Source organism: Athene noctua, chromosome 14 (genome assembly GCF_965140245.1).
Source record: "Athene noctua chromosome 14, bAthNoc1.hap1.1, whole genome shotgun sequence".
In the NCBI taxonomy this organism is placed as follows: domain Eukaryota; kingdom Metazoa; phylum Chordata; class Aves; order Strigiformes; family Strigidae; genus Athene; species Athene noctua.
In genome coordinates this window covers 10,697,685-10,719,559 of record NC_134050.1, presented here as the reverse complement: position 1 = coordinate 10,719,559, position 21,875 = coordinate 10,697,685, and the positions used below count along the sequence as shown (strand labels likewise).

General features: G+C 56.3%; 2 protein-coding genes across 6 annotated transcripts; one reads left to right on the top strand and one right to left on the bottom strand.

Moving 5' to 3' along the window:
• Nucleotides 1-39: 39 nt before the first annotated feature.
• TKFC (triokinase and FMN cyclase) lies at nucleotides 40-4,963 on the bottom strand. 5 transcript variants are annotated; one of them, XM_074918348.1, is made up of 19 exons: nucleotides 4,905-4,963; nucleotides 4,433-4,504; nucleotides 4,182-4,323; nucleotides 3,915-4,104; nucleotides 3,732-3,842; nucleotides 3,467-3,648; nucleotides 3,270-3,348; nucleotides 3,030-3,119; nucleotides 2,870-2,904; nucleotides 2,702-2,786; nucleotides 2,536-2,625; nucleotides 2,319-2,435; nucleotides 2,015-2,134; nucleotides 1,760-1,897; nucleotides 958-1,064; nucleotides 745-848; nucleotides 632-665; nucleotides 418-507; nucleotides 40-286 (listed from the first exon to the last, which is right to left on the bottom strand). In XM_074918348.1, exons 3-19 carry the CDS (start codon nucleotides 4,185-4,187, stop codon nucleotides 134-136), a joined length of 1,731 nt encoding a protein of 576 aa, XP_074774449.1. In that variant the 5' UTR covers nucleotides 4,188-4,323; nucleotides 4,433-4,504; nucleotides 4,905-4,963; the 3' UTR covers nucleotides 40-133. The 5 variants fall into 5 exon arrangements, with proteins under 5 accessions (XP_074774449.1, XP_074774447.1, XP_074774450.1 ...); XM_074918346.1 differs by having other exon boundaries at nucleotides 4,182-4,264; nucleotides 4,433-4,557; nucleotides 4,905-4,958; XM_074918349.1 differs by having other exon boundaries at nucleotides 4,182-4,264; nucleotides 4,905-4,958.
• A 32-nt stretch (nucleotides 4,964-4,995) lies between these two features.
• Nucleotides 4,996-21,723, top strand: DDB1 (damage specific DNA binding protein 1). Its single transcript, XM_074918325.1, has 27 exons — nucleotides 4,996-5,152; nucleotides 6,109-6,257; nucleotides 6,378-6,494; nucleotides 7,729-7,950; nucleotides 11,188-11,302; nucleotides 11,414-11,511; nucleotides 12,857-13,015; nucleotides 13,413-13,496; nucleotides 13,643-13,759; nucleotides 14,131-14,233; nucleotides 14,398-14,473; nucleotides 14,555-14,663; nucleotides 14,826-15,004; nucleotides 15,105-15,268; nucleotides 15,732-15,839; nucleotides 16,170-16,377; nucleotides 16,521-16,616; nucleotides 16,854-16,965; nucleotides 17,519-17,642; nucleotides 18,194-18,358; nucleotides 18,699-18,793; nucleotides 18,962-19,132; nucleotides 19,792-19,901; nucleotides 20,014-20,183; nucleotides 20,351-20,453; nucleotides 20,728-20,851; nucleotides 20,980-21,723. Exons 1-27 carry the CDS (start codon nucleotides 5,092-5,094, stop codon nucleotides 21,061-21,063), a joined length of 3,423 nt encoding a protein of 1,140 aa, XP_074774426.1. The 5' UTR covers nucleotides 4,996-5,091; the 3' UTR covers nucleotides 21,064-21,723.
• The last annotated feature ends 152 nt before the right edge of the window (nucleotides 21,724-21,875 follow it).

Sequence of the window (21,875 nt, the reverse complement as noted above, 5' to 3'; positions counted from 1 at the left end):
CTCTCCTGGCAATGGATTATCTGCACCAGCTCAGCGGGACCACAAACATTTATTGGGGGTATATGAGACGGGCTGCCACATCCCTCGTCACCACTGGAGCCACAGAGGGGGGTGCCCAAGGGCCAGTTGCCCCTCAGCTCTGTAGCCCATCCAGCACAGCTCGCAGCACGGCCGCCACGGCCACAGCCCCTGGGTCAGGCTGCAGCAGCCGGGCTGAGCTGATATAACTGGCTCTGCCCGCCCCGGCCTCCATGGTCCTCGTGGCCTCTGCTGCGGCCTCCGCGCTCTGCCGGGGAGAAATGGGGCACACTCAGGATGCAGCTGGGCTACCCAGCACCCCAATTCCCACCCCGTTTCCCCTGCCGGCATGGCTTTGTTTTGCGCGATCTGGGCTTTGCCGTGCCGGCTCCCCCGTACCTCCACGGCGGTGGTCAGCACTGGTAGCAGGGTTGCGCCGGGGCTGCGCAGGCTGTGCAGAGCCTGTGCCGCTGCGCACAGCGAGTCCAGCTGGGAGGGACAGGGTGAAAAAAAAAAAAAAGGGGCTTAGAGCCAGCCAGGCTAGTAGCCTCTCCATGGCTAGTAGGCAGTGAGGTGGCTCTGCCCCTTGTTCCCTCAGGATTCCAGCACTCACCATTGTCCTGTCTCCCGGCGCAGCTCCTCCGTACCTGTGCAGGGGGGTTGGCGAAGTTTTAGAGAGGGATTGAGGGGGTCCTGTGGAGGGCCCGGGGGTCCCACAGCACTCACCGCTGCATGGCTTCGATGCCGGCATCCATGGCATCGGCCCACGTTGGGAGATCGTCACGGTCGAGCAGGGGTCGGGCGGCCGCTGTCAGGAACAGCCCGTAGAGCTGCCAGGACACCGGCCTTGTCATTACCCGCACTGGGGACACAGCTGGAGTCCCCACAGGGTGACAAAGCACCCCCCTCCACCCCCTTCTCCTCTCACCCCGCACTCACCACACCTGAGGAGCCACCCATCTGCTCCAGCAGCAGGTCAGCCAGGGCGGAGAGGAGTTGGGATGGGGCTGCCGGGGGGGGCCCTGCACGCACCCACTCCTGGATGGCTGCAGGGACAGAGGTGAGAACAGGCTGGGATGATTCCCCTGGCCCCATGGGGATGACCCACTGGGCCCTGGGGACCCCTGTTGTCACCTGGGGATCCCTGTCCCTCTTGGGCACAGGCAGGGACACACACACCCCCCCCCCCCTCTAATGCCTTAGGGCAGCTGCCACTGGATGCAGAGACCTTTTAGAGCTGTGGCACCCAGGGTGTGGGGACCCCATCCCCCAGGAAGGGATGGCTGGAGAGGACCCTGACCCTAGGAAGGCACAGCTTGGGAGAGATCCTGTTCCCCAGGAAGGGATGGCCTGGGGGGGAAAGGACAGCTGGGAGGACCCTTTTCCCCAGGAAGGGACAATTCGGGGGGGGATCCTGTCCCCCAGGAAGGGGCAGCTTTTGAGGGACCCTGTCCTCCAGGAAGGGATGATTCAGGGGGTGGATCCTGTCCCCAAGGAAGCGGCAGCTTTCAAGGGACCCTGTACTCCAGGAAGGGATGATTCAGGGGGGATCCTGTCCCCTAGGAAGGGACAGCTGGGGGACAGATCCTGCTCCCCAGCTGGAGCAAACAGGTCAGGACTCTCCATTCCCCAAGAACGGATGCTTCAGGGAAGACCCCACTCCTGGGAGGCAATGGCTGGGGTACCCTCTCCCCCCTCACATCCGATAGTCCCCCCCCCCACCCCCTTCACCGTGACCCACCTCGGGCAGCCCGAGCATGCGTGTGTCCGCAGTCGCCATCGCCTGCCTCACGGTCCAGCTGGTTGAGCTCATCCTGCATGTTGAGCAGGGTGCTGCACACCCGCTCCAGCACCCGCTGCACCCGTGCTGCGCCGGGCCCTGTGGGGAGGGGACGTCACCCTTGCCCAACCCCGGGGAGGTGGGATGGGGAAACTGAGGCACGGAGGGGGGTGGGGGGGAATGTGACAGCTCCTGAGGGACTTGTACCACCCATACCTGTGCTGGGCTCAGGCTGTGCCGTCCCTGGTCCCTCTTTCGGCGCCAGCACCTCCTGCCGCTGGCTTGTGGCAGGTGCCATGGCCAGGTTGGGCCAAGCCATGGCCGTGGTTTCGGCATCTGGCAGAGCAGGAGGTGACAGAGCGGCGGGTGCCGACTCAGCAGGATTCCCCTGGATCCTCGCCAGAGCTGCCTGCGCAAGCAGCCAGCTCTGGGGCACCTCAGAGACTGGCGAGGGGGTCCCTGTCCCATCACCCAGCATCTGGGGACCCTCGTGACCCTGTCCCCACCGGCAGGCACTCACCGATCAGCCCCACCAGCTCCTCATCCACCAGCAAGAGAGTGAGGGACACCCCAGCCATCTCCAGCGCCGTCATGAAAGAGCCCACCAAGGCCCGGGCGATGCGAATACCTCGTCTCTCTGTAGGCAAGGGGAAAAAGGGGGGTCCGTGAGCAACAGGGGGTGTCTCAAAAAGGGTCAGAGCAGCAAATGGTACCCCAAGACACCCCCCTACACTCACCCAGGGAGCGTACAGCCGCACCAGCCACGATGCCCAGCTCCAGGCAGGACAACCCGCCCAGGTTGTTCACCACCAGCACCACAGAGGCTCCTTCAGGGTATGGGGCAGAATGAGACCCCTGCCCAGAGAGTTTTTGGGGGAGGCATGGAGGGCCAGGGGGGCTCACCAGGGCTCAGGGGCAGGTGAGAGGCATTGGAGGGGTCCGTCATGTGCGCCAGCATCGTCTCCACCGCCTCGTCTGCCGGCAGCACCTGTGGGGCAGGGGCAGGGGGCCATGAGGGCAGAGCTGGGGGGGGGACCCCAGGAGTGAGAGGAATTGGGGGGCCCCACTCACCTTCATCCTGCGCACACCTGCCTCGCCATGGATCCCTACGGAGACGGGGGGGCATCACCCTAGGCTGCAGGCACCTCCCGCGCTGATGGGTGAGGGGAGATGCGCAGCCCCCGCTGGGGTATGGGGTCGGGGGAACACGGGGAGGGGGGCAGTTCCTCACCCAGGCCCAGCTCCATCTCGTCGTTAGCCAGCTGGAAGGTGGGCTTGGACCCTGGGACGCTGCAGGGGGACAGGCTGAGACCCAGGGTACCTGTGTGAGGGAAGATGGGGGGGGTCAGGTTTGCCAGCTCAGGGCTGTGAATAGCTAGGAGAGGTGTGGGGAGAGGGCACAGCATCCCCCCTGGGATCACCAGCCCCCCTGGGGGTCCCCACAAGGCAGCAAGAGGTCCCACAAGTGTACCCATGGCTTTGGTGGCTGCTGACACCCTCTTGACAATCTCGTTCAAGCTCGCCCCTGCCTCAGCCAGGGCCCCCGCCACCTGTGAAAGGCAGCAGTGGGTGAGGGGCTACTGGGTCTCGTCCCCTGCCTGCCCCCGCCCCCCCCCCAAAAAAAAAATCCACCCATCCCCACAGGGATGCAGTGGGACCCCGACAGACCTTGTGTATGAGGACGGTGCCGCACAGCCCGCGGCGCCCGGCTTTCTTCGGGGCAGCGAAGGCGCTGTCGTCCCCCACCACCACCATCTGCACGTCGGCCCCCTCTGCCCGCGCCCGCTCCAGTGCCAGCCCGAAGTTGAGTCGGTCCCCGGTGTAGTTCTTCACGATCAGGAGGGTCCCAGCTGGGGGTAGGGGGAGGGACAGCAAGGCCGTGAAGCTGTGATGGGGGTGAAGCCCTGACCCACACCCCACCATGCCACCCTACCTGCGCCAGCCTGCGTCACCGCCCGGATGGCTGCCAGGATGCTGCCCACGGCCGGAGAGGTGAAGACGGCCCCAGCCACCACACCGGTCAGCATGCCCTTCCCGACGTACCCTGCGGAGCGGGACCGGGTGCTCAGGGCTGTGTCGGGGGGCAACTGGCCCGTGACGGGGGCAAAGGGCTCACCTGCATGGGCGGGCTCATGGCCGGAGCCCCCACCGGAGAGCAGGGCCACCCGGCCCCGGATGGCTGCCAGATCAGCACGCAGGACCACCCGGTGTCCCTGAAGGAGCCGGAGGCCGGCGTTGCAGGCCACCAGCCCCACCAGCGCGTCATCGGCACAGCCCGTCACCGAGTTCACCAGCTTCTTGGGGACCTGGTGGCACAGAGGGGTGATGGGGGGGTATGGGGGGGGCGGGGCGAGCTGGGGGGTCCCCACCACCCCGGGCTCACCTCCATGCGGGCGGTGGGGATGGCGGAGGATCCCGCCGCAGCCTTTAGCTCCGAGTCCAAACTCTGTCGGGAGGCGGCAGGGGCTGAGGGGAGGGCAAGGTCCGTCACCGGCGGGGAAAGGTCCCCGTCCCACCCGCGGGTGCTACGGGGATGGCAGGAGGGAGACAGGGAGGGATTATGGGGTGCTAGGTTCAGCGTTGTCCCCAGACAGGGACCACCTCCTGGGGCGGGGGGATCAGAGTGGGACCAACCTCACAGCAGGAATCTCCTCATGGGGTGGGGGACCAGGATGGGAGCACCCCCTCCAAGCAAGGACTCCCGTCCTGGGGTGAGGGAGAACCAAGGTGGAGGCATCCCCCTGAACAGTGGCTCCCTCCTGGGGCAGAGGGGAAGGGGGGGCACTGACCCTGGGGCAGAGGGGAACCAGGGTGGGTGCACCCCCTCAGCAGGGACCCTCTTTTGGGGTGCGTTGGGGGGCCCAGAGGGTGCACCCCCCTCCCGGGGTGCAGTGGAAGGAGCACGAAGGGCTGCACCCCCCAAGGGGGACACCCCTCCCGCCCAGGATAGGGGATGGGACCAGGATGGGAGCATCCCCTCCCCAACAGGGATCCCCTGGGCTGTGGGGAGAGCAGGGGGTGCACCCCCAAATGAAGATTTCCTCCCCCCCTCCCCCATCAAGGACCCCCCGGAGGAGAAACCCGCTGGAGCATCCCCCTTCCATACCTGCCCTCCCGTCTGCTCCTGGGGGTCCTCCCAGAGGCCTAGAGCGGCCCCGCGCGGCCCCTTCCGCTGACGTCACGCCGGCGGCGGGCGGAAGAGGCGGTGGCGGCGGTGGCGGAGAGGCCGCGCCAGGCCCCGCTCCCGGTACTGTCGCGGCCCTGCTCCGGTGCTCCCGTTTTGGGCCGCCGCCATGTCGTATAACTACGTCGTGACGGCGCAGAAGCCGACGGCCGTCAACGGCTGCGTCACCGGTACCGCTGGGGAGGCGGCCCCGGGACCACCCCCCCACCACCCCCCGCCCCGGCCTGACGATCCCGGCGCCGGGGCCTGTGCGGCTTTTGGGGGGTGGCGGGGGGGTATGGGGGTGCCTGGAAGGCACCGTGGGGCTGGAGGGACATTGAGGTTCCTGGGGGGGCAGCGGGGCACCGGGGGGTTGGGGGGCACTGTGGGGGGAACCAGGGGGTTCCCCGAGGTTTATGGGGGCACTGTGAGTGCTTTGGGGTGTGCTGAGGGGTGGGGTGGGAGCGCTGCGGGAGTGTTGAAGGCCCTGGGGATGCTTTGAGATTTGTAGGTGGGTTGTGGGGCACTGGGGGGAGTCGGGGTGGGGAACGGGGACACTTAAGGTTTGTTGGAGTGCTGTGGGGCATTGAGGGAGTTGGGGGTGTCTTGAGTTTCTTTTCAGGGTGCTGTGGGGCGTTGGAGACATGTGCAGGTTCATGGAGGTGCTGTGGGGCACTGGGGTTGCAGTGAGGTTTTTGGGGGTGCAGTGGGGTGTCTCGATTTGGGGCAGGCTTGAGGTTTCTGAGAGCATAGTGGAGTTCCTGAGAGGGTTACAGAGCAGCAGAGGGTTGGGGTGCTGCGGGGAGAGGTTCTGTCTCTGTCTCTTGCCTTATTGTGAGGTGTTTTGGGGTGTTGCAGTGTACTCTGGAGAGGGGATGTGGTGGAACGGGCCTCTGGGAATGGGGTTCCCTGAGGAAAGACAATAATTTGGAGCTCAGGGAAGGCGGTTCCTGAGGAGGCCAGATGTTGTGGGAGGAAGATCCTGGGGTTTCGGGGTGCCACAGGGAGGCTGGTGTTTGGTGTGGAGCTGTAGGCCAGCCTCCCCAGGATGGTCAGGCTTATGCAGGTCGTTCAGTGAGAGCACTCCAAGGTGCCGCCTCGTCACTTCTTTGTGTCTCGCCAGTGACTTCTCCTCTCCATTTTCCAGGGCATTTCACCTCGGCAGAGGATTTGAACCTGCTGATTGCCAAAAACACGCGACTGGAGATCTATGTGGTCACAGCGGAGGGGCTGCGGCCTGTCAAGGAGGTGGGGATGTACGGCAAGACCGCTGTCATGGAGCTCTTCCGCCCCAAGGTGGGTGCTTTGCAGGGAGGGGACCACTTCCCAGCTGCAGGGAGGGGGACAGGAGTGAACATGCTGGGGCTGCTGCCTCTGACACCTTCCTGAAGACTCTCTGCTGCTCTGCTTTGGCAGGGGGAGAGCAAGGATTTATTGTTCATCCTGACAGCCAAGTATAACGCCTGCATCCTTGAGTACAAGCAGAACGGGGACAGCATTGATATTATAACTCGGGCCCATGGCAACGTGCAGGTGAGTGAAGCTGCAGCACCTGTAAGCAGGGAATTCCCTTCCTTGGGGATGGTTTTGTTTTGCCAGTATCAAAGGCAAGCCTGGGTGATGGATTTCTGCCTTATTATTTATGATTCTTTGCTTCCCACTGGCACCAGTACGGTTCACTGGTATTTCCAGAGGTTTTTTTCCTGCGGTGAGTCAGGGCTTGAGGATGACGCAGCTACAGCTGTTTTCTTGGGGTATTTTGCAGAATAATAAGGTTGACTTGAGATACTCCTACTGTAAAGAGAATTAGTATTCAAAACTCAGTGTTAGGTAGAATTTTTCCTGGGAAATGACTCCTCTGGTATTTGTGGCCAGTCTCTACACGCTGCATATCAGAAGCATGGCTGCTGAAGTTACTCTTACCATCATGGCCACACAACATCGTTAATAATTGTAGCTACTTTTCATTTTTTGGTTTTACATGGATTAAAATCACACCTGAGCAGGTCAGAAATTCCCATGTTTCTTTGGCTTTTTGTTAGTAATTAGCCAAATGGTTTCCATCAGCTGTCAAGCCAAAATATCTTCCATCTGTTTCCAGGCACTGAGCTTCCACTGACTCACTGTTGGTGGAGCTGAGCAGGGGGTTATGGGCAGGAGATGTAGGTGGACATGTCCTGTCAGTAACGTGTTAGTGTGCTGGGGGAAAAGTACTTAATCTTCCTGTGCCACGGTTCTGCCTTGTGACACATGGAGATGCTGATATCAGCCCCCGTGGAGCAGTGCCAAGGGGGCTGGGGAGGCTGATAACAGTGCTGGATTTCTGGAGGGTGATTTTTTTTTTGGTCGTGGAGATCAAGGCACTTCATGGTAGCAGAGAACGTTGCTCTCCAGCAGGGAGAGAAAGCGGAGGCATGGGACAGCGATGTGGCTTCCCTGAGGTCATTCAGGAGAGAGTTGGGATTAGAAAACCAGTTGCAGGGTCTGCTTCTGGAGTTCCTGGTTCCCAGGAGAGAGGAAGTGTGTGCTGTGGGAGCTCTGCCAGGCTGTCTGGTGGAAAGGACCCTCTGCTTTAGGCAGGAGGTGCCTAAATTGCCTTTGGCTTGCCAGACAATATTTTAAAGGCTGTTGGGAAGTGTGCAGGGAGTCCTTCCTCAGCTGAGGGGTGGTAACTCTTGTACCTGCTATGCTTGAGTCCCACGGAGGGCATCTTTTTTTGATGCTGATCTCCCTTTGTCTTTCCCCTCCGCACGGACTTCTCGCTCAGGATCGCATCGGCCGTCCCTCGGAGACCGGCATCATTGGCATCATCGACCCCGAGTGCCGGATGATCGGCCTGCGGCTCTATGATGGCCTCTTCAAGGTCATTCCCCTGGACCGGGAGAACAAGGAGTTAAAGGCTTTTAACATCCGCCTGGAAGAGCTCCAAGTCATCGATGTGAAGTTTCTCTATGGCTGTCAGGCTCCGACCATCTGCTTCGTCTACCAGGTACCTTGTTCTTGCTTGGTGACTCAGGTGGAGGGTGCTGGAGCACCAGCCAAGGTCTCTAAAGGCTTCCAAAGGGCTTGGAGCAGCAGCTGTGTCCTGGAGCCAACAGAAAGCCGTGCTTCAGAGAGAGCAAGAGGCAGTTCTGGCACCTGCAGCCTCATTGTGTAGCTGAGGAAAATTGGGGTTCCTCTGTGCTGCTTTTCTGTGTTTCTGGGAGAGGGGAAGCCATATTCTCCCACAGGAGAACTGGGCAGCCAGTGCTTCCGATGTTAAGCACTCAGGAGGAGAGCGTGAGGCTTCCCAGCAAGTGCTGAGCAGCTGGATTAGACTTGAGAGACTTGAGACTTCCCGTTAAAACTTTTTTTTCTTTTTTTTTTTTTTTTTTGTTTGGTATTTGGAGGCCACTCCAGGGGTGTGAAGAAGGGCCATAACCTCTCTCATCACCTGGGTCCTCTGTCCCGGAGGCAGTCATTGTAGGCCTTTCTCTAAACCTTTATTGTGAACCAGAGCCTTTGCTGTGCTGACAGGGCGAGGGATTATCTTGAATTTGTCGAGGTCAGGACTAGCCTCAACCTAGCTGAAACTTGCTGGGATGACAGCAGAGGCTCTGGTGTGGCTTAGTTCAGCTTCAGCGTGGTTCTTAGCTCTTACGATATGAATTTGCTGCTAGAAACCACGGGGAAGCAGCGACTTCGTTATTCACTGTTTCAAAAGTCACTGTTATTTTTTCCAAAAGGGGTGGGTGCTGTTGAACTCCCCTGACACTGAATAAAGACACGGGGGGGGAAAAAAATCACTTTGTCACCACGTAACTACAGGTTGGGAGGGCAGCCCAGATTCCCCTGTGTCAGGACAAGTGCTCTTCCCCCACCCTGTGGGGGGCTGGTGCTCTCTCTCATCGCTGGGAAGTGTCCCCAGCCCTCATGTATCCCACCTACCTCGCAAACACTTGTGTGATGATTTAATACTGTGCCCCAAAAAAGGAATAAAACAGGGAGGTGTTTAATGACCTGAAAAGGCAAAGGATCTTCACCTAATGCATTGAAATGAACGCTGTTTCTTACAAAAAGCACTGCCGTTCCGCTCTTATTTCAGGTAGGAGGGAGTTGTGATCCCTTGCAGGGCAGACTGGAGCCTGACCGTGTTGTGCACGCTTTCACAACACGTGGCTGTCTTGTTTCTGTGTGACTGGGGAGTGGATGTGGGGACCATATTTTTTTTCTCCCGTGCAGCCGTGCTGGCTCTGAAACGTCGCGTCCAAACAGGCGCTCTCAGCTTTGCTCTAGAAATAAGCAATAAGGGCGACTGGTTTATTGTGTATTTCTGGTTTTGACTCGCTGTCTGGGTGACTTCCTCAAAGCTCAGAAGCCTCGTGGTGGCGATGTGCTGCTCTGAAAAGTGCTGATCTTACCCATGAGTTGGATTAGTACCGTTGCTGTCTCATGCTGGGGAAACTGAGGCAGAGAGGGATGGTGATTTGGATAAAATCTTAAACTCGGTCTCAGGGTGTGAACAGGAGTGCACCAGTTTCCACTGGGTACTCAAGAGTATCGTAAAGGAGGAACTTGGTCACCCCCTGTAGTCAGCAAGTAAAAAAAGGTCTTATCTGGAGATCTGGCATCTTTAGATTAAATCAGAACAAATCTATTAAGGGTTCATTCGTTATAAACCTGTATTATATGAATAAAGAGTAAATTAATAGCTTGCTCCATGTCTAACACTCTTAATATGAATTTTCTCCTTGCAGCAGGAGTGATATGTAAGTTCTGACTCATTAGGCCTTACATAAAACTCTGGCTTTGTTTTGGTCCCTGGGTGTCTGGCTTGCGTGTGTGTGGAGAGGGGAATGTTTCCAAGCTGCTGCTTTGATTCCTTTTCAATTTATTAATCATTATCATAGGATTTGGACTGAATAGATAATCTGAGATAACTTTTGCGTAACTCTGAAACCAGAGGAAGGTATCACAAAAAGGGGAAGTTCATAAAAATATTAAAAAAACCCCACACAAGAGCAGCTGTGGTTTGGAATAAAAAGGTCTAGAAATATCAGAAGTTTCATTAGTGACTCCTCTGCCATTTTAACAGCCCCACTTCAGTTTTCTCCTCCCCACAGAACTGTTTCTCCTCCTGGCTTCCCCTTCTCTGTCAGCCAGGACGACTCTGCTCCCCTCAGTGCTGCACCACTGGCTCTGGCCGGGTCCTTGGGCTCTAGAGCGCTGTCACTGAGGACATTTGCCAAGCAGCAGAGGCTGTGAGGGGTGAGCCAGGAGGTGCCCAGCGTTTGTGTGCAGAGCTGACGGCTACAGGGAGGAAAAAAAATGCTTTTACTTAGATCTGGAATGTGGAGGGAGGGTATAATAAATAAAAAGATGAACAGATCTTTTTAAGTAGTTGTATGAACAACGTGTCTAAGGCGACCTGGCTCCCTGTGATTTAGAACCTTGTCTTAGCTTTTGAGACTTGAAATGGGTCTGTGGATGATGTTCAAAGCCCTCTCTTGTCCTTTGGGTGCTTGTAGGCCTCTTGCCCGTGCTGGTTCCCAAGCACTTGTTAGCACAGAGCACCTTTTCTGTAGCAGGGTGCTGATTTGGGGGTCTCTTCTCCACCCACCCCATATTTCAGTGAAGCCTGTGCGGACTCGCTGCCTTGGAGACCTCCGTGTGCCTTGGGTTTGGTTGAAATTGCCCGCTGGGCTAGGAATTACTGGAACAGCAGTCACTGAGGGGAATTATTTGGCCAGCAGCTTATGTTTCCCCAGGAAACTGGGCTGAAAGGCTTGAGGAACATTGAGATGGGAGCTCAGCTGCTCCAGCACCTGCAGAGCTGAATTCCTGAACGCTTTGCTGGAGCTGGAGGTGGCGATGATGTGGAGTGGCACTTGTGCCTTGATTTTAGAGTGCTGTGCGTCAGATCAATACGAGTCCCAGAAAAATCACTTCTATAAAAAATACAAAACCACTTTTCCATGTCTTTTGGCACAGTGATTTTTTTCAGAGGTTGTTCTACATCTCAAAGTTAGGGAGAACATCAGTGTGTGGATGTTCAGACACGTGTGTGGTTTGAGGGAGACAGAGGAGGAGGAGGGCAGAGTGGGAAGCAGCCACAGCTCACTGGTGATGGTGCTTTTCCAGAAGAGGTGGAATCTTCTCGCTTCCCAGGTTGCTGGTCAGCTCTGCCTCTGGAGCCTCTGTTGCTGAGGCTGTCATCAGCGTACGTCACCTGTGGCTTCTCTTTCAGGACCCCCAGGGTCGCCACGTCAAGACGTACGAGGTGTCCCTGCGTGAGAAGGAGTTTAACAAAGGTCCATGGAAACAGGAGAACGTGGAGGCTGAAGCCTCCATGGTCATCGCAGGTTGGTGGTTCTTTGTCAGAGATCTTCCCTCCTGTTTCATCCTCAAGGCTGAATGCCTCAGCGCTGCTGCACAGGTTCTCTAACAAGATACTTGTCTTCTCCCCTGCACAGTGCCAGAGCCTTTTGGAGGTGCGATCATCATTGGGCAGGAGTCTATCACCTACCACAACGGAGATAAATATCTAGCTATAGCCCCACCTATCATCAAGGTAAGAGCCTACTGAGATCCAGAAATGTGTCCCGGGCAATTCCTCTATTCCCAGGTATCTTTGAGGGCGTTGGGCTACTTGTAGTCAGGAATTTAGACTGCTCTTGTCTCCAGTTGTAGCCCAACAGGGCTGCTTACTCCCAGAGGTTTGGCAAGTGTGGATGTTTTGTACGATGCCCAGTCTGTGTTTTTTTGGGGCCTGAGGGGAGTAGTGATCCCCGTACTGGTGGCAGTGTGTGCTCGCGCTGCAGCATGTGGCTAGGCTCTCTGTGGAGTGCTTGGAAATGGTGCAGTAAAGCCAAAAGGTTGTTTGGGCCTCAAAGAAGGGGATTAATTAGGAGGTAGCACATGGCTTGGGCACGGGTCCAGGCCAGAACCTGGTTTGATTTCAGGCAGCAAAAGATGAATGAGCCCCTTGGAGACTTGAGTCTGCCAGTGTATGATTGGGGCACTTGTTCAAAGGAAAAAAGACTTCGCAGAGTTTGTGACAAAGTTGAGCTTGTGGTTTTTGTCAGGAACGGGCCAGTTCCCACATTTAAACGGTTCAGGAAGCAGAAAAAGTACAGCTGAGGTGCCGCTCGGGGCTGACAGAGCTTGTGCTATAATCAAAAGGTCCTTTTAAGCTGGAAATAATGACAGGCTAGAAAAGGGCTGTAAATCTTGGATAAAGAAATACTGAGATTGTTGCCTGGATGCCTGCAGGCTCTGTGATACTGGAGCTCTGTGATGGAGGGTGTTATATTGGAGCAGGCAAAGTGAGTCACCCTCACTCTGCTGACATAGATCTGGGCCTTGACCTGCAACAGAGCACAGACGCATCTACTCAAGGCTGGGGGGTGTTTGCATACAATAAAGATCTGCAAGATCAGGATTCTTAAACCAAAACCAAACATGTTGACAGGACCAGGCAACATATACCACATAGAGCGAAATGTCTGCAGAGCTTGGGTCTGGAGTTGCAGCAGGCTTGGAGCTCTGCAGGTCCCAAATATCATCCCTGTACCTGTGGACAGCCCAGTGTTAGGAAAACAGGCTTGAAAACAGGCTTTCTCTTGGCACCTTTTTTGTTCTGTGAACAAGCTAGCAACATGTTTAATTTAGGAATGTGAGGTGATTCCTAGTGACCAGAACTGTGCCTGTTTGACCACAGATTCTGGTTGGTTTTGCGGATATGGTTTATTGAAGGGTGAATCCAGTCCTCCCCATGCAGGAGGAGCAGGGCTGTGCTGTAACTACAGCCGATATGCTGTGGATGGGGTTGTTCCCTTCTGGTGTGTACAGTGGTCCTTGCTAGATGCCAGTTTGGGGCTGTTTCAACGGGTTTCCTCAAACTCTTTTGCACACAGCAAAGTACGATTGTGTGCCACAACCGCGTGGACCCCAATGGGTCCCGTTACTTGCTGGGGGACATGGAAGGACGCCTCTTCATGCTGCTTCTGGAGAAGGAGGAGCAGATGGATGGCACTGTCACCTTGAAGGACCTGCGTGTGGAACTGCTCGGCGAGGTAGGACTCAAACTGTCCCTCTCGCTTCTCCCTGCGGGGCTGAGAGGCTCCACAGTCTGGAAATGCTCCACTGAGGGCAGAGTGGTGGGAACGGTGTCTCTTGAAGCCTGAGGTGGGGTGATGTGTCACAGTTATCGCTGCTCTGAACTGTCAGTTGCTGGGAAATTCCCCATCTGGGCGCTTGAAAATTTGCACCCTCTTCCCAGGTTTTTGCCTGGTGCTTATACGCTGTCCCTGGGAGAGAAGTTTGCACTCCATGGGTTTTGTAAAGGGATTAAATTCCCCCTCTGTGCCCTGGGTCTTCCTGCTGGGCTGCAGCTTCAATGTGGTGCTTGTGGGGTGTCCCAGGATCTTTTTCATGCTCGTGGTGGTTCATCTGTGTCTTCTAAATTCCCAGACATCCATTGCAGAGTGCTTGACCTACCTGGACAATGGAGTTGTGTTTGTCGGTTCTCGGCTCGGGGATTCCCAGCTTGTGAAGGTACGTGGCAGCTGTCTCCTGCTTTAATTGTGTGTTCTGCCAGGGTTTTGTACATATTTATTTTCATTGTGACCTCGAGAGGTGTATATGGATAAATCCTTGCTCAGTCTTGCTTGCTAAAAGCCAATGACTGTGTTTGTTCACAGCTCAACGTGGACAGCAATGAGCAGGGCTCCTACGTAATGGCTATGGAGACCTTCACCAACCTTGGCCCCATTGTTGACATGTGTGTGGTAGACCTGGAAAGGCAAGGTCAAGGGCAGGTAAACGTTGATTCTGCTTTTCTTTTCTCAGTGCTGGAGATGTCTTAGGCTGGCCAGGTGTATGTGTGGGTTGTCCATGGAAGGAAAAGCCTCCAAAGCATTTACTGGAGCATCTCAAAGTCTTATCCAGGTGCAGGGATGGTATTGATGTGTTACACTGAAGAGTGGTGTGAGTGGGCACCCTAATTCTTGGGTACCCCTGTTTGGGAGGAAAGGGTTGCCTTTGTGCAGTGGGGAAGGATCAGCTGCCAAAAAACTTCCTCTGAGAAGCAGAGGAGATGGGTTACCTCATCTTCTGAACCCATCACTCCAACAAGAAGTGGGGAAGCTTCCCAGCAATGGTCAGTAAAGATAATCTGCTTTTTCTCCAGCTGGTCACGTGCTCGGGTGCATTTAAAGAGGGTTCCCTGCGGATCATCCGGAATGGCATTGGGATTCACGAGCATGCCAGCATCGACTTGCCGGGGATTAAAGGTGCATGAGCTCTTCGGGGCTATGGGGTACAACCTGCAGCCTGAGAGGGGTTGGGGGGACACTTTGGGGGCACAGACTGAGGTTGTGGTGTGGGGCAGGATGTTTGCCACCCACCAGCTTTTGGAATATTCACTGTGAGCAAATGGTGCCTCTCTTTGTTTCAGGCTTGTGGCCACTGAGGTCAGACTCTCATCGTGAAACGGACAATACCTTGGTGCTGTCCTTTGTTGGCCAGACCAGGTAAGGTGGGGGTCAGGCTGAGCCAGGCTCTTGGCCACGTGTGGGATGATTGGCCTAACAGGAGCTCCCTTGCCCGTTCAGGGTGCTTATGTTAAATGGAGAGGAAGTAGAAGAGACGGAGCTCACGGGGTTTGTGGATGACCAGCAGACTTTCTTCTGTGGCAACGTGGCACACCAGCAATTGATCCAGGTAAAGCTGGTTCTAGGGCAACACAGATATCTCTCAGTACAGCACTTACTGACTGGGGGGGCTAAACCTAGATCTGTGGTGCTTACCAGGCACAGGGTTTGTCAGAGCCAGTGTTGGAAGGGAGATGTTCTGGTTCTGAGCAGAGGTGTTCACTCTCCCCAGATCACCTCTGCCTCTGTGAGACTGGTTAGTCAGGATCCCAAAGCCCTGGTGAGCGAGTGGAAGGAGCCCAACGGAAAGAACATCAGTGTGGCTTCGTGTAACAGTAACCAGGTAGTGGTGGCTGTGGGACGAGCCCTGTACTACCTGGAGATCCGACCCCAGGAGCTCAGACAGATCAGGTGAGTGCATGTCTCTCCTCTTGGCCCGAGGTCTCTCAGTCTTTGCAGCCTGTCTCTGGGCTCAAGACCGACACCTCTGTCTGCTTCCTCTCCCTGCCAGCTGCACAGAAATGGAGCACGAAGTCGCCTGCCTGGACATCACCCCTTTGGGAGACACCAACGGCATGTCCCCGCTGTGCGCCATTGGGCTCTGGACTGACATCTCTGCCCGCATCCTCAAGCTGCCTTCGTTTGAGCTGCTGCACAAGGAGATGCTGGGAGGAGGTAGGGCTCTCCTGAGGCTGCTGCTTGGCTGAATCCCAGAATCATCTGGGTTGGAAAAGCTCTTGAAGCTTCTCCAGTCTAACCATGACCCTCACACTGACCGTTCCCAACTCCGCCAGATCCCTCAGCGCTGGGTCAACCCGACTCTTCAACCCCTCCAGGGATGGGGACTCCCCCCCTGCCCTGGGCAGCCCATTCCAACGCCCAACAGCCCCTTCTGCACAGAAATCCTTCCTCAGAGCCAGCCTGACCCTGCCCTGGGCAGCTTGAGGCCATTCCCTCTTGTCCTGGCGCTTGTTCCTTGGTTCAAGAGACTCATCCCCCCTCTATGCACCCTCCTTTCAGGGAGTTGTAGCAGGTGATGAGGTCTCCCCTCAGCCTCCTCCAGACTAAACCCCCCCAGTTCCCTCAGCCACTCCTCATACAGCTGAGTGCCATCTGCCTTCTCTTCTGCTCCCTGCAGAAATTATCCCTCGCTCCATCCTGATGACGACCTTCGAGAGCAGCCATTACCTTCTGTGTGCCCTGGGGGATGGAGCTCTCTTCTACTTTGGCCTCAGCCTCGAGACAGGTGACTACAGGACCTAACCCTAATCCTGACTTGTGCTTTCTTTCATCCTTCTGGAGAGAGATTTCTCCTTTTCTTGCTTTCTCACTGTGAGGGGGTCTTGCTTGGGTGGGACTGGCTGCGCACACTGGGAGTTGGTGGATTTCTCCAGCAGATTATGAAGAAAGGAGACCAATATTTACACCCATTCCTTCCCTACCCTGTGCTGAGAGCAGGATGCCTTTACCCACCCTCATTTCCTCTTGAGATGTCACAGCCACGTTGCTCTGTGTCCTTCTGCTCTCCCCAGCTCCGTTGTGGCAGCTCCCAACACCACTGCACCTTTTCCTGCAGGTTTGCTGAGCGACCGAAAGAAGGTGACCCTTGGGACCCAGCCCACTGTTCTGAGGACCTTCCGCTCTCTGTCCACCACCAACGTGTTTGCCTGCTCCGACCGCCCCACTGTCATCTACAGCAGTAACCACAAGCTGGTCTTCTCCAACGTCAACCTGAAGGAGGTGAACTACATGTGTCCCCTCAACTCGGATGGGTATCCCGACAGGTCAGCCTGCACCGTGTCTGTGTGACATGGGTGAATGGGGCCCTGGGATCAGCAGTTTTGAAGGGTATGGAGGAAAGGGAGGTTCTTGCTGTGCCACCTGCCTTACAAGAACCATTGCTTTTTTTTTTTTTGTTCCCGTACAGCTTGGCCTTGGCTAATAACAGCACCCTGACAATCGGCACCATTGATGAGATCCAGAAGCTGCACATCCGCACGGTTCCCCTCTTTGAATCGCCCAGGTGAGCTGAGCAGGGGGAGGGAGCCTGGTCCAGGGCTTGTGTCTGCCGCGTGGGACAAGGCTGGGGAAGGACTCCAGTCAGCGTTACCGTTGTGGGCTCCATTGGCACACGGACTGAACTGGTGGCTTGTGCTGAGAGCAGTCTGGGCAAGCGAGCTGCTCTGTTTATGGTCTCCAGAGCCTCCTTGTGGTGGCCTGTCCTGGCTCTCCTCCCCACCCAGCTCTCTTTGTCCAACAGGAAGATCTGCTACCAGGAGGTATCGCAGTGTTTCGGTGTGCTCTCCAGTCGTATTGAGGTGCAGGATGCCAGCGGGGGCACCACCGCGCTCAGACCTAGCGCCAGCACCCAGGTGAGGGCAAGGGGGGTAGCTGCCACATCCCCCCTGAGCTCTGGGCTCTGCCTATCATCATTTCTCAAGCCAAATGTGATGCAGATTTTCCTTCACAATCTTCTCTTCCAAAGCTCTGAGCAGCAGCCTGGGAGGAGATGGTGGTGACCAGGGCTCTCTGCTGCTCTCTGGCAGCTTTGGCGTGCTTGCGCTTCTGTCTGATCACCTTTGGGTTTGGGTGCTGCACCTTCAGCCCCCCCATACAGGCTTCTGCTCGCTCTCAAGTGGTTTCCTTCTCCCAGGGACACAGGCACAAGCCCCCTCCAGGCAGCAGCATTGGCAGAAGCCACAAAACTGCATAAACTTTTCTATTAATGCAGCAGTGCCACCTCTGCCATGCCTGTCACGTGTCTCTGCTGGTGCAGGGAGTGCGTCCCTTTACTCAAGACTGGGAAGGTCCTTGCTTCACCTTCTTGCCCATCCATTTTTCTGCTCCCCAGTTGCCTCAGCCCATGTGGAGCAGCGTGAGGATGTGGAGTAGCACGAGGATGTGACTGATGTTACTGTGTCCTAGGCCCTGTCCAGCAGCGTGAGCACCAGCAAGCTGTTCTCCAGCAGCACTGCGCCGCACGAGACATCCTTCGGAGAGGAGGTGGAGGTGCACAACCTGCTCATCATAGATCAGCACACCTTTGAAGGTACTGCTCCCGAATGCTGGCCCTGCCCTAGTCCAGTTTTTATCTCCAGGACAAGCCCCTCAGTGGGTGGCTGAGACTGGTGATCTTTGCAGTCTTGTGAAGATCTGTGATCTTACACGTTTCCTTCAGTCAAAGCTTTTTTTCCTGGAGGAGGTCAGCCATAGGACATAGGCATAGTGATTTCTGATGGCACAAGGTGATGGTGGGGAATAGAAGCAGCTCTCCAGGCAGCTACCTTGGATGTGTCTTAAGCTTTCAGCTGTTTTGCCCACCCAGAATGATCTGGGTTGGGAAAGCCCTTGAAGATCCTCCAGTCCAACCATGAACCTCACACTGACCGTTCCCAACTCCACCAGATCCCTCAGCACTGGGTCAACCCGACTCTTCAACCCCTCCAGGGATGGGGACTCCCCCCTGCCCTGGGCAGCCCATTCCAACGCCCAACAGCCCCTTCTGCAAAGAAATCCTTCCTCAGAGCCAGTCACATGTGGAGGTGCTGCCTGGTGGGATCTGGGGGACCCAGTTGTTTCTGCCTTTCCCTTTTTGCTCAGTGCTTCACGCTCACCAGTTTCTGCAAAACGAATACGCCCTAAGCCTGGTCTCCTGCAAGCTTGGCAAAGATCCGAACACCTACTTCATCGTGGGCACTGCCATGGTGTATCCCGAGGAGGCAGAACCCAAACAGGGCCGCATTGTCGTCTTCCACTACTCTGACGGTAAGAGGAAGGTCTCCTCATGTGGAGATCAGGGATGAGCAGAGTTTTTCCTGAAACCTGCTGCCAGCTGCCCACAGACCACTCCGCTGCAGGCTGTCGCAGCGTGTTCCCTTTCCCCCCCATCTCCTAGAGAAGTCCAGGAATCCCTCACTGGAACTGGATTATGGGATTTGTTGCCTTTTGTGTCTGCCCCTGTCACATCACTCCTCTGTTACTTGCCCACAGATCCTCCAAGAGAGTTTCTAGAGGAGCAATGTTTAGAGCAGCTCACAAATCCCCTGGGTTTGCCACCCTTGGGAGAACAGAGCAAATAACCGGGCGGGGTGTGGGTTTATTCCAGGGAAGCTGCAGAGCCTGGCTGAGAAGGAGGTCAAGGGAGCTGTGTATTCCATGGTGGAATTCAACGGGAAGCTGTTAGCCAGCATCAACAGCACGGTAGGGCGCTCTCGCGAGACCCTGACTTAATTTGGGGAGCACGTTTCCAAGCTGGAAGCTGCTCCAGCTGGGTGGATATCGGCCAGATCCCCCCAGATCTCCATTGAGGAGCGTATTCTGGCTGGCGTGGGTGTCTGTGCTGGCTCCGAGCTGTGTCCTTCCCTTCAGGTGCGTCTGTACGAGTGGACAGCCGAGAAGGAGCTGCGCACGGAGTGCAACCATTACAACAACATCATGGCTCTCTACCTGAAGACTAAGGGCGACTTCATCCTCGTGGGAGATCTGATGCGGTCTGTCCTACTCCTTGCATACAAGCCCATGGAAGGAAACTTCGAGGAGGTATTGATGCTGTTGGAATACTCATAGTTGAAGGCACGCTGGGAGCCTGTGCTGCCTCTTCCAGTCGGCTCCGTGCAGGGAAAATGGTGTTTAGGGTGATTAAAAAAAGGAGCCTGGCTCACCCCACATCACCAGCCCTTTGAAGACAAGAACATAGGGCTGTGCAGTGAGAGCAGCACCACCTGGACATGCTTTTAGGCAGATCCCTGTGGTTTCTGGAGGGATGAGTGCCTGGGCTTCCAGGAAACTGGGCAATGAATCAGCAGCCTGGAGCAGAGCAGGCTTTGGGTGCGGGATTGCTGCCTGCCAGGGGTGGGGAGCTGCCATCTGGACTGCCTGTTGGACAGTTAGAAGGGTTTAGCACGACTGTAGCCATGTCTCTGTCAGTAAATGCAGCGTAACTGAGGGATGGACCAGGCACTGAGACAATCTGTGCACTTAAATTATTAAGAATGGGCCTGGCTTTGGCACAGGCAGGTCTGTCTTTGCCCGGGGAGTGCCCTGGCCTTGTCCTCGTGCCTTTTGTGCTTGGCTGCTCCGTCTAGCAGAGAGGAACGGGCTGGATCCCACCTCCGTCCTGGATATTTTGTGAAATAAAGATGCTGGATCACAGGACAGGCCATCTGGGCACACTGTGTCTCCTCTTTGTCCCCTTCCAGATTGCCCGGGACTTCAATCCAAACTGGATGAGTGCTGTGGAGATCCTGGACGACGACAATTTCTTAGGAGCAGAGAACGCTTTCAATTTGTTTGTGTGCCAGAAGGACAGGTGAGCTGGCTGTGAGGGGGGGTGTAATGCATGGCGGGAAGGCTGGGAGGAGCAGGGGGAGCTTTCCCATCGCCCCAGCACAAGCTGAGCAGGGGGATGCTTTGAATTTCAGTGCGGCCACGACCGATGAGGAGCGCCAGCACTTGCAGGAGGTGGGGCTGTCTCACCTGGGAGAGTTTGTCAACGTTTTCTGTCACGGTTCTCTGGTCATGCAGAACCTGGGTGAGACGTCCACACCGACGCAGGGCTCAGTTCTCTTTGGCACTGTCAACGGCATGATCGGTGAGGGTCGGGGGTCCCCAGCCTGGGCGGGAGGGAAACCCGCTTTTCTCTCTGGTTTACTTCCAGGAGAGGAAACTGGGAGTTTTCTTTGAAACTCCTTTGTCCCAGCTCCCAGCACAACTCCTGGGCTGAGCCCCGAACTTTTTTTTTTCCCCCCCTTTTTGCAGGCCTGGTGACCTCACTGTCAGAGAGTTGGTACAACCTCCTCCTGGACATGCAGAACAGGCTGAATAAAGTCATCAAGAGCGTGGGCAAGATTGAACACTCCTTATATCCTTTCGCAGGGGCTTGGTCCAGTCAGTGCTGGGGGCTGGCTGGTGAATTTGGCCTGAGTCAGGTGCTGTGTGGAGGTGTGTCTCCAGTGGGAGCGTGTTTGCCAGGTGCTTTGTGCTTGCAGAGAAGTTGCCGTGGTAGAGAGGAGTCTTATTTTGCAGGGTTTGAGGATGAATCTGGCCCTAAGAAGGCGGCACCCATCCTGTGGTGGTCCTGGGGCAGCTGTGGGTGGGTGTTGCTGCGCAGGGGTTTGGCTCCTTGACAGTGGCACCTGGAGATCGTTTCACACCGAACGCAAGACGGAACCGGCTACAGGGTTCATAGATGGCGACTTGATTGAAAGCTTCCTGGACATCAGCAGACCCAAGATGCAAGAGGTGGTGGCCAACTTGCAGGTGAGATGGGCCCTTCCTAAGCTCAGGAATCCGGCCTGCAGTAAATCCTCAGCGCGTGATGGGCTGGGCGTTTTCCTCAGCACCTCTCGCTCTCCCCATGCTCCGCTGCCTTTTTCTCTCCTTTACAGATCGACGACGGCAGCGGCATGAAGCGGGAGGCCACCGTAGACGACCTGATAAAGATCGTGGAGGAGCTGACCCGGATCCATTAGCAGGATTCGGGGTCGTTCCATACCACCTTCCTCCACGTAGCGCAAGGGAATTGTTTTTCCCCGCCCGCAGCCCTGGGGACCCCCCAGCCGGCTGCACAGACCACCAGCGGTGGTGGCCCTTGCCTGAGGGGACGTGGGGGAAGGAGTCTCTGAAGGGGGGAGCCAGCTGGCTAGGGATTTGGGGGGGTGGTGGTCAGGCACCATGGCGCTGCCTGCTTAGATTCACCAATCCTAACCCAGAACTGGGCTTACTGGTCGCTCTGGAGTGACCGACCAGTAGCACTTGGCTGACGCAGTACCCTTGCCAGGATTCACTCTTCACTGTCGTCTTTAGTATTTTTTAATTTTTTTTTTCCTTTTTGCTTTCAGTTTCATTTTTGATTCTTTTCGATTCATTGTGGGGTTTGTTTTATTTGGGTTTTTTTGAAGAGGAGGTGAAGCTGCCTCTAGGGTGAGGGCTGCTGGAAGAAGCATCTGGGGCTGGCTAGACGCGCGGTCGCCGAGGGGGAGGATTCCTCTGCCTCCAGGTGACGAAGCTGAGCAGGACAAGCCCTCTCCTCTGTCTGCAGGATCTGTGGCTTGCTCAGGGAGGGAAGTTCTGGGAAGCTCAAGCAGTTGGTGGGTTTTGAGTTGTACCAAATAAAGTAGTCCAAGAGGAAAGGTCTGTCTCTGCAGTACCAGCAGCCTGGACCCGTGGCCTTGGCTGGCTGAGGGACCCCTGTTCCCAATCTGAAGGAATTTTGGGGGACATTTCCTGTGCTGAAATGCTGTCACGTGCTCAGGGTCGGTGAGAGGGGCGCAGTGGGCTTGGC

Coding starts and splice junctions, on each gene's coding strand:
- TKFC (XM_074918348.1), bottom strand. Junction 2,436..2,535: donor TGCGGCTGTACGCTCCCTGG/GTGAGTGTAGGG, acceptor CCTTGCCTACAG/AGAGACGAGGTATTCGCATC. Junction 508..631: donor CGCCGGGAGACAGGACAATG/GTGAGTGCTGGA, acceptor TGTCCCTCCCAG/CTGGACTCGCTGTGCGCAGC.
- DDB1 (XM_074918325.1), top strand. CDS start 5,092: ATGTCGTATAACTACGTCGTGACGGCGCAGAAGCCGACGGCCGTCAAC. Junction 11,303..11,413: donor AGCCTCCATGGTCATCGCAG/GTTGGTGGTTCT, acceptor TCCCCTGCACAG/TGCCAGAGCCTTTTGGAGGT. Junction 14,474..14,554: donor TCCTTTGTTGGCCAGACCAG/GTAAGGTGGGGG, acceptor TTGCCCGTTCAG/GGTGCTTATGTTAAATGGAG.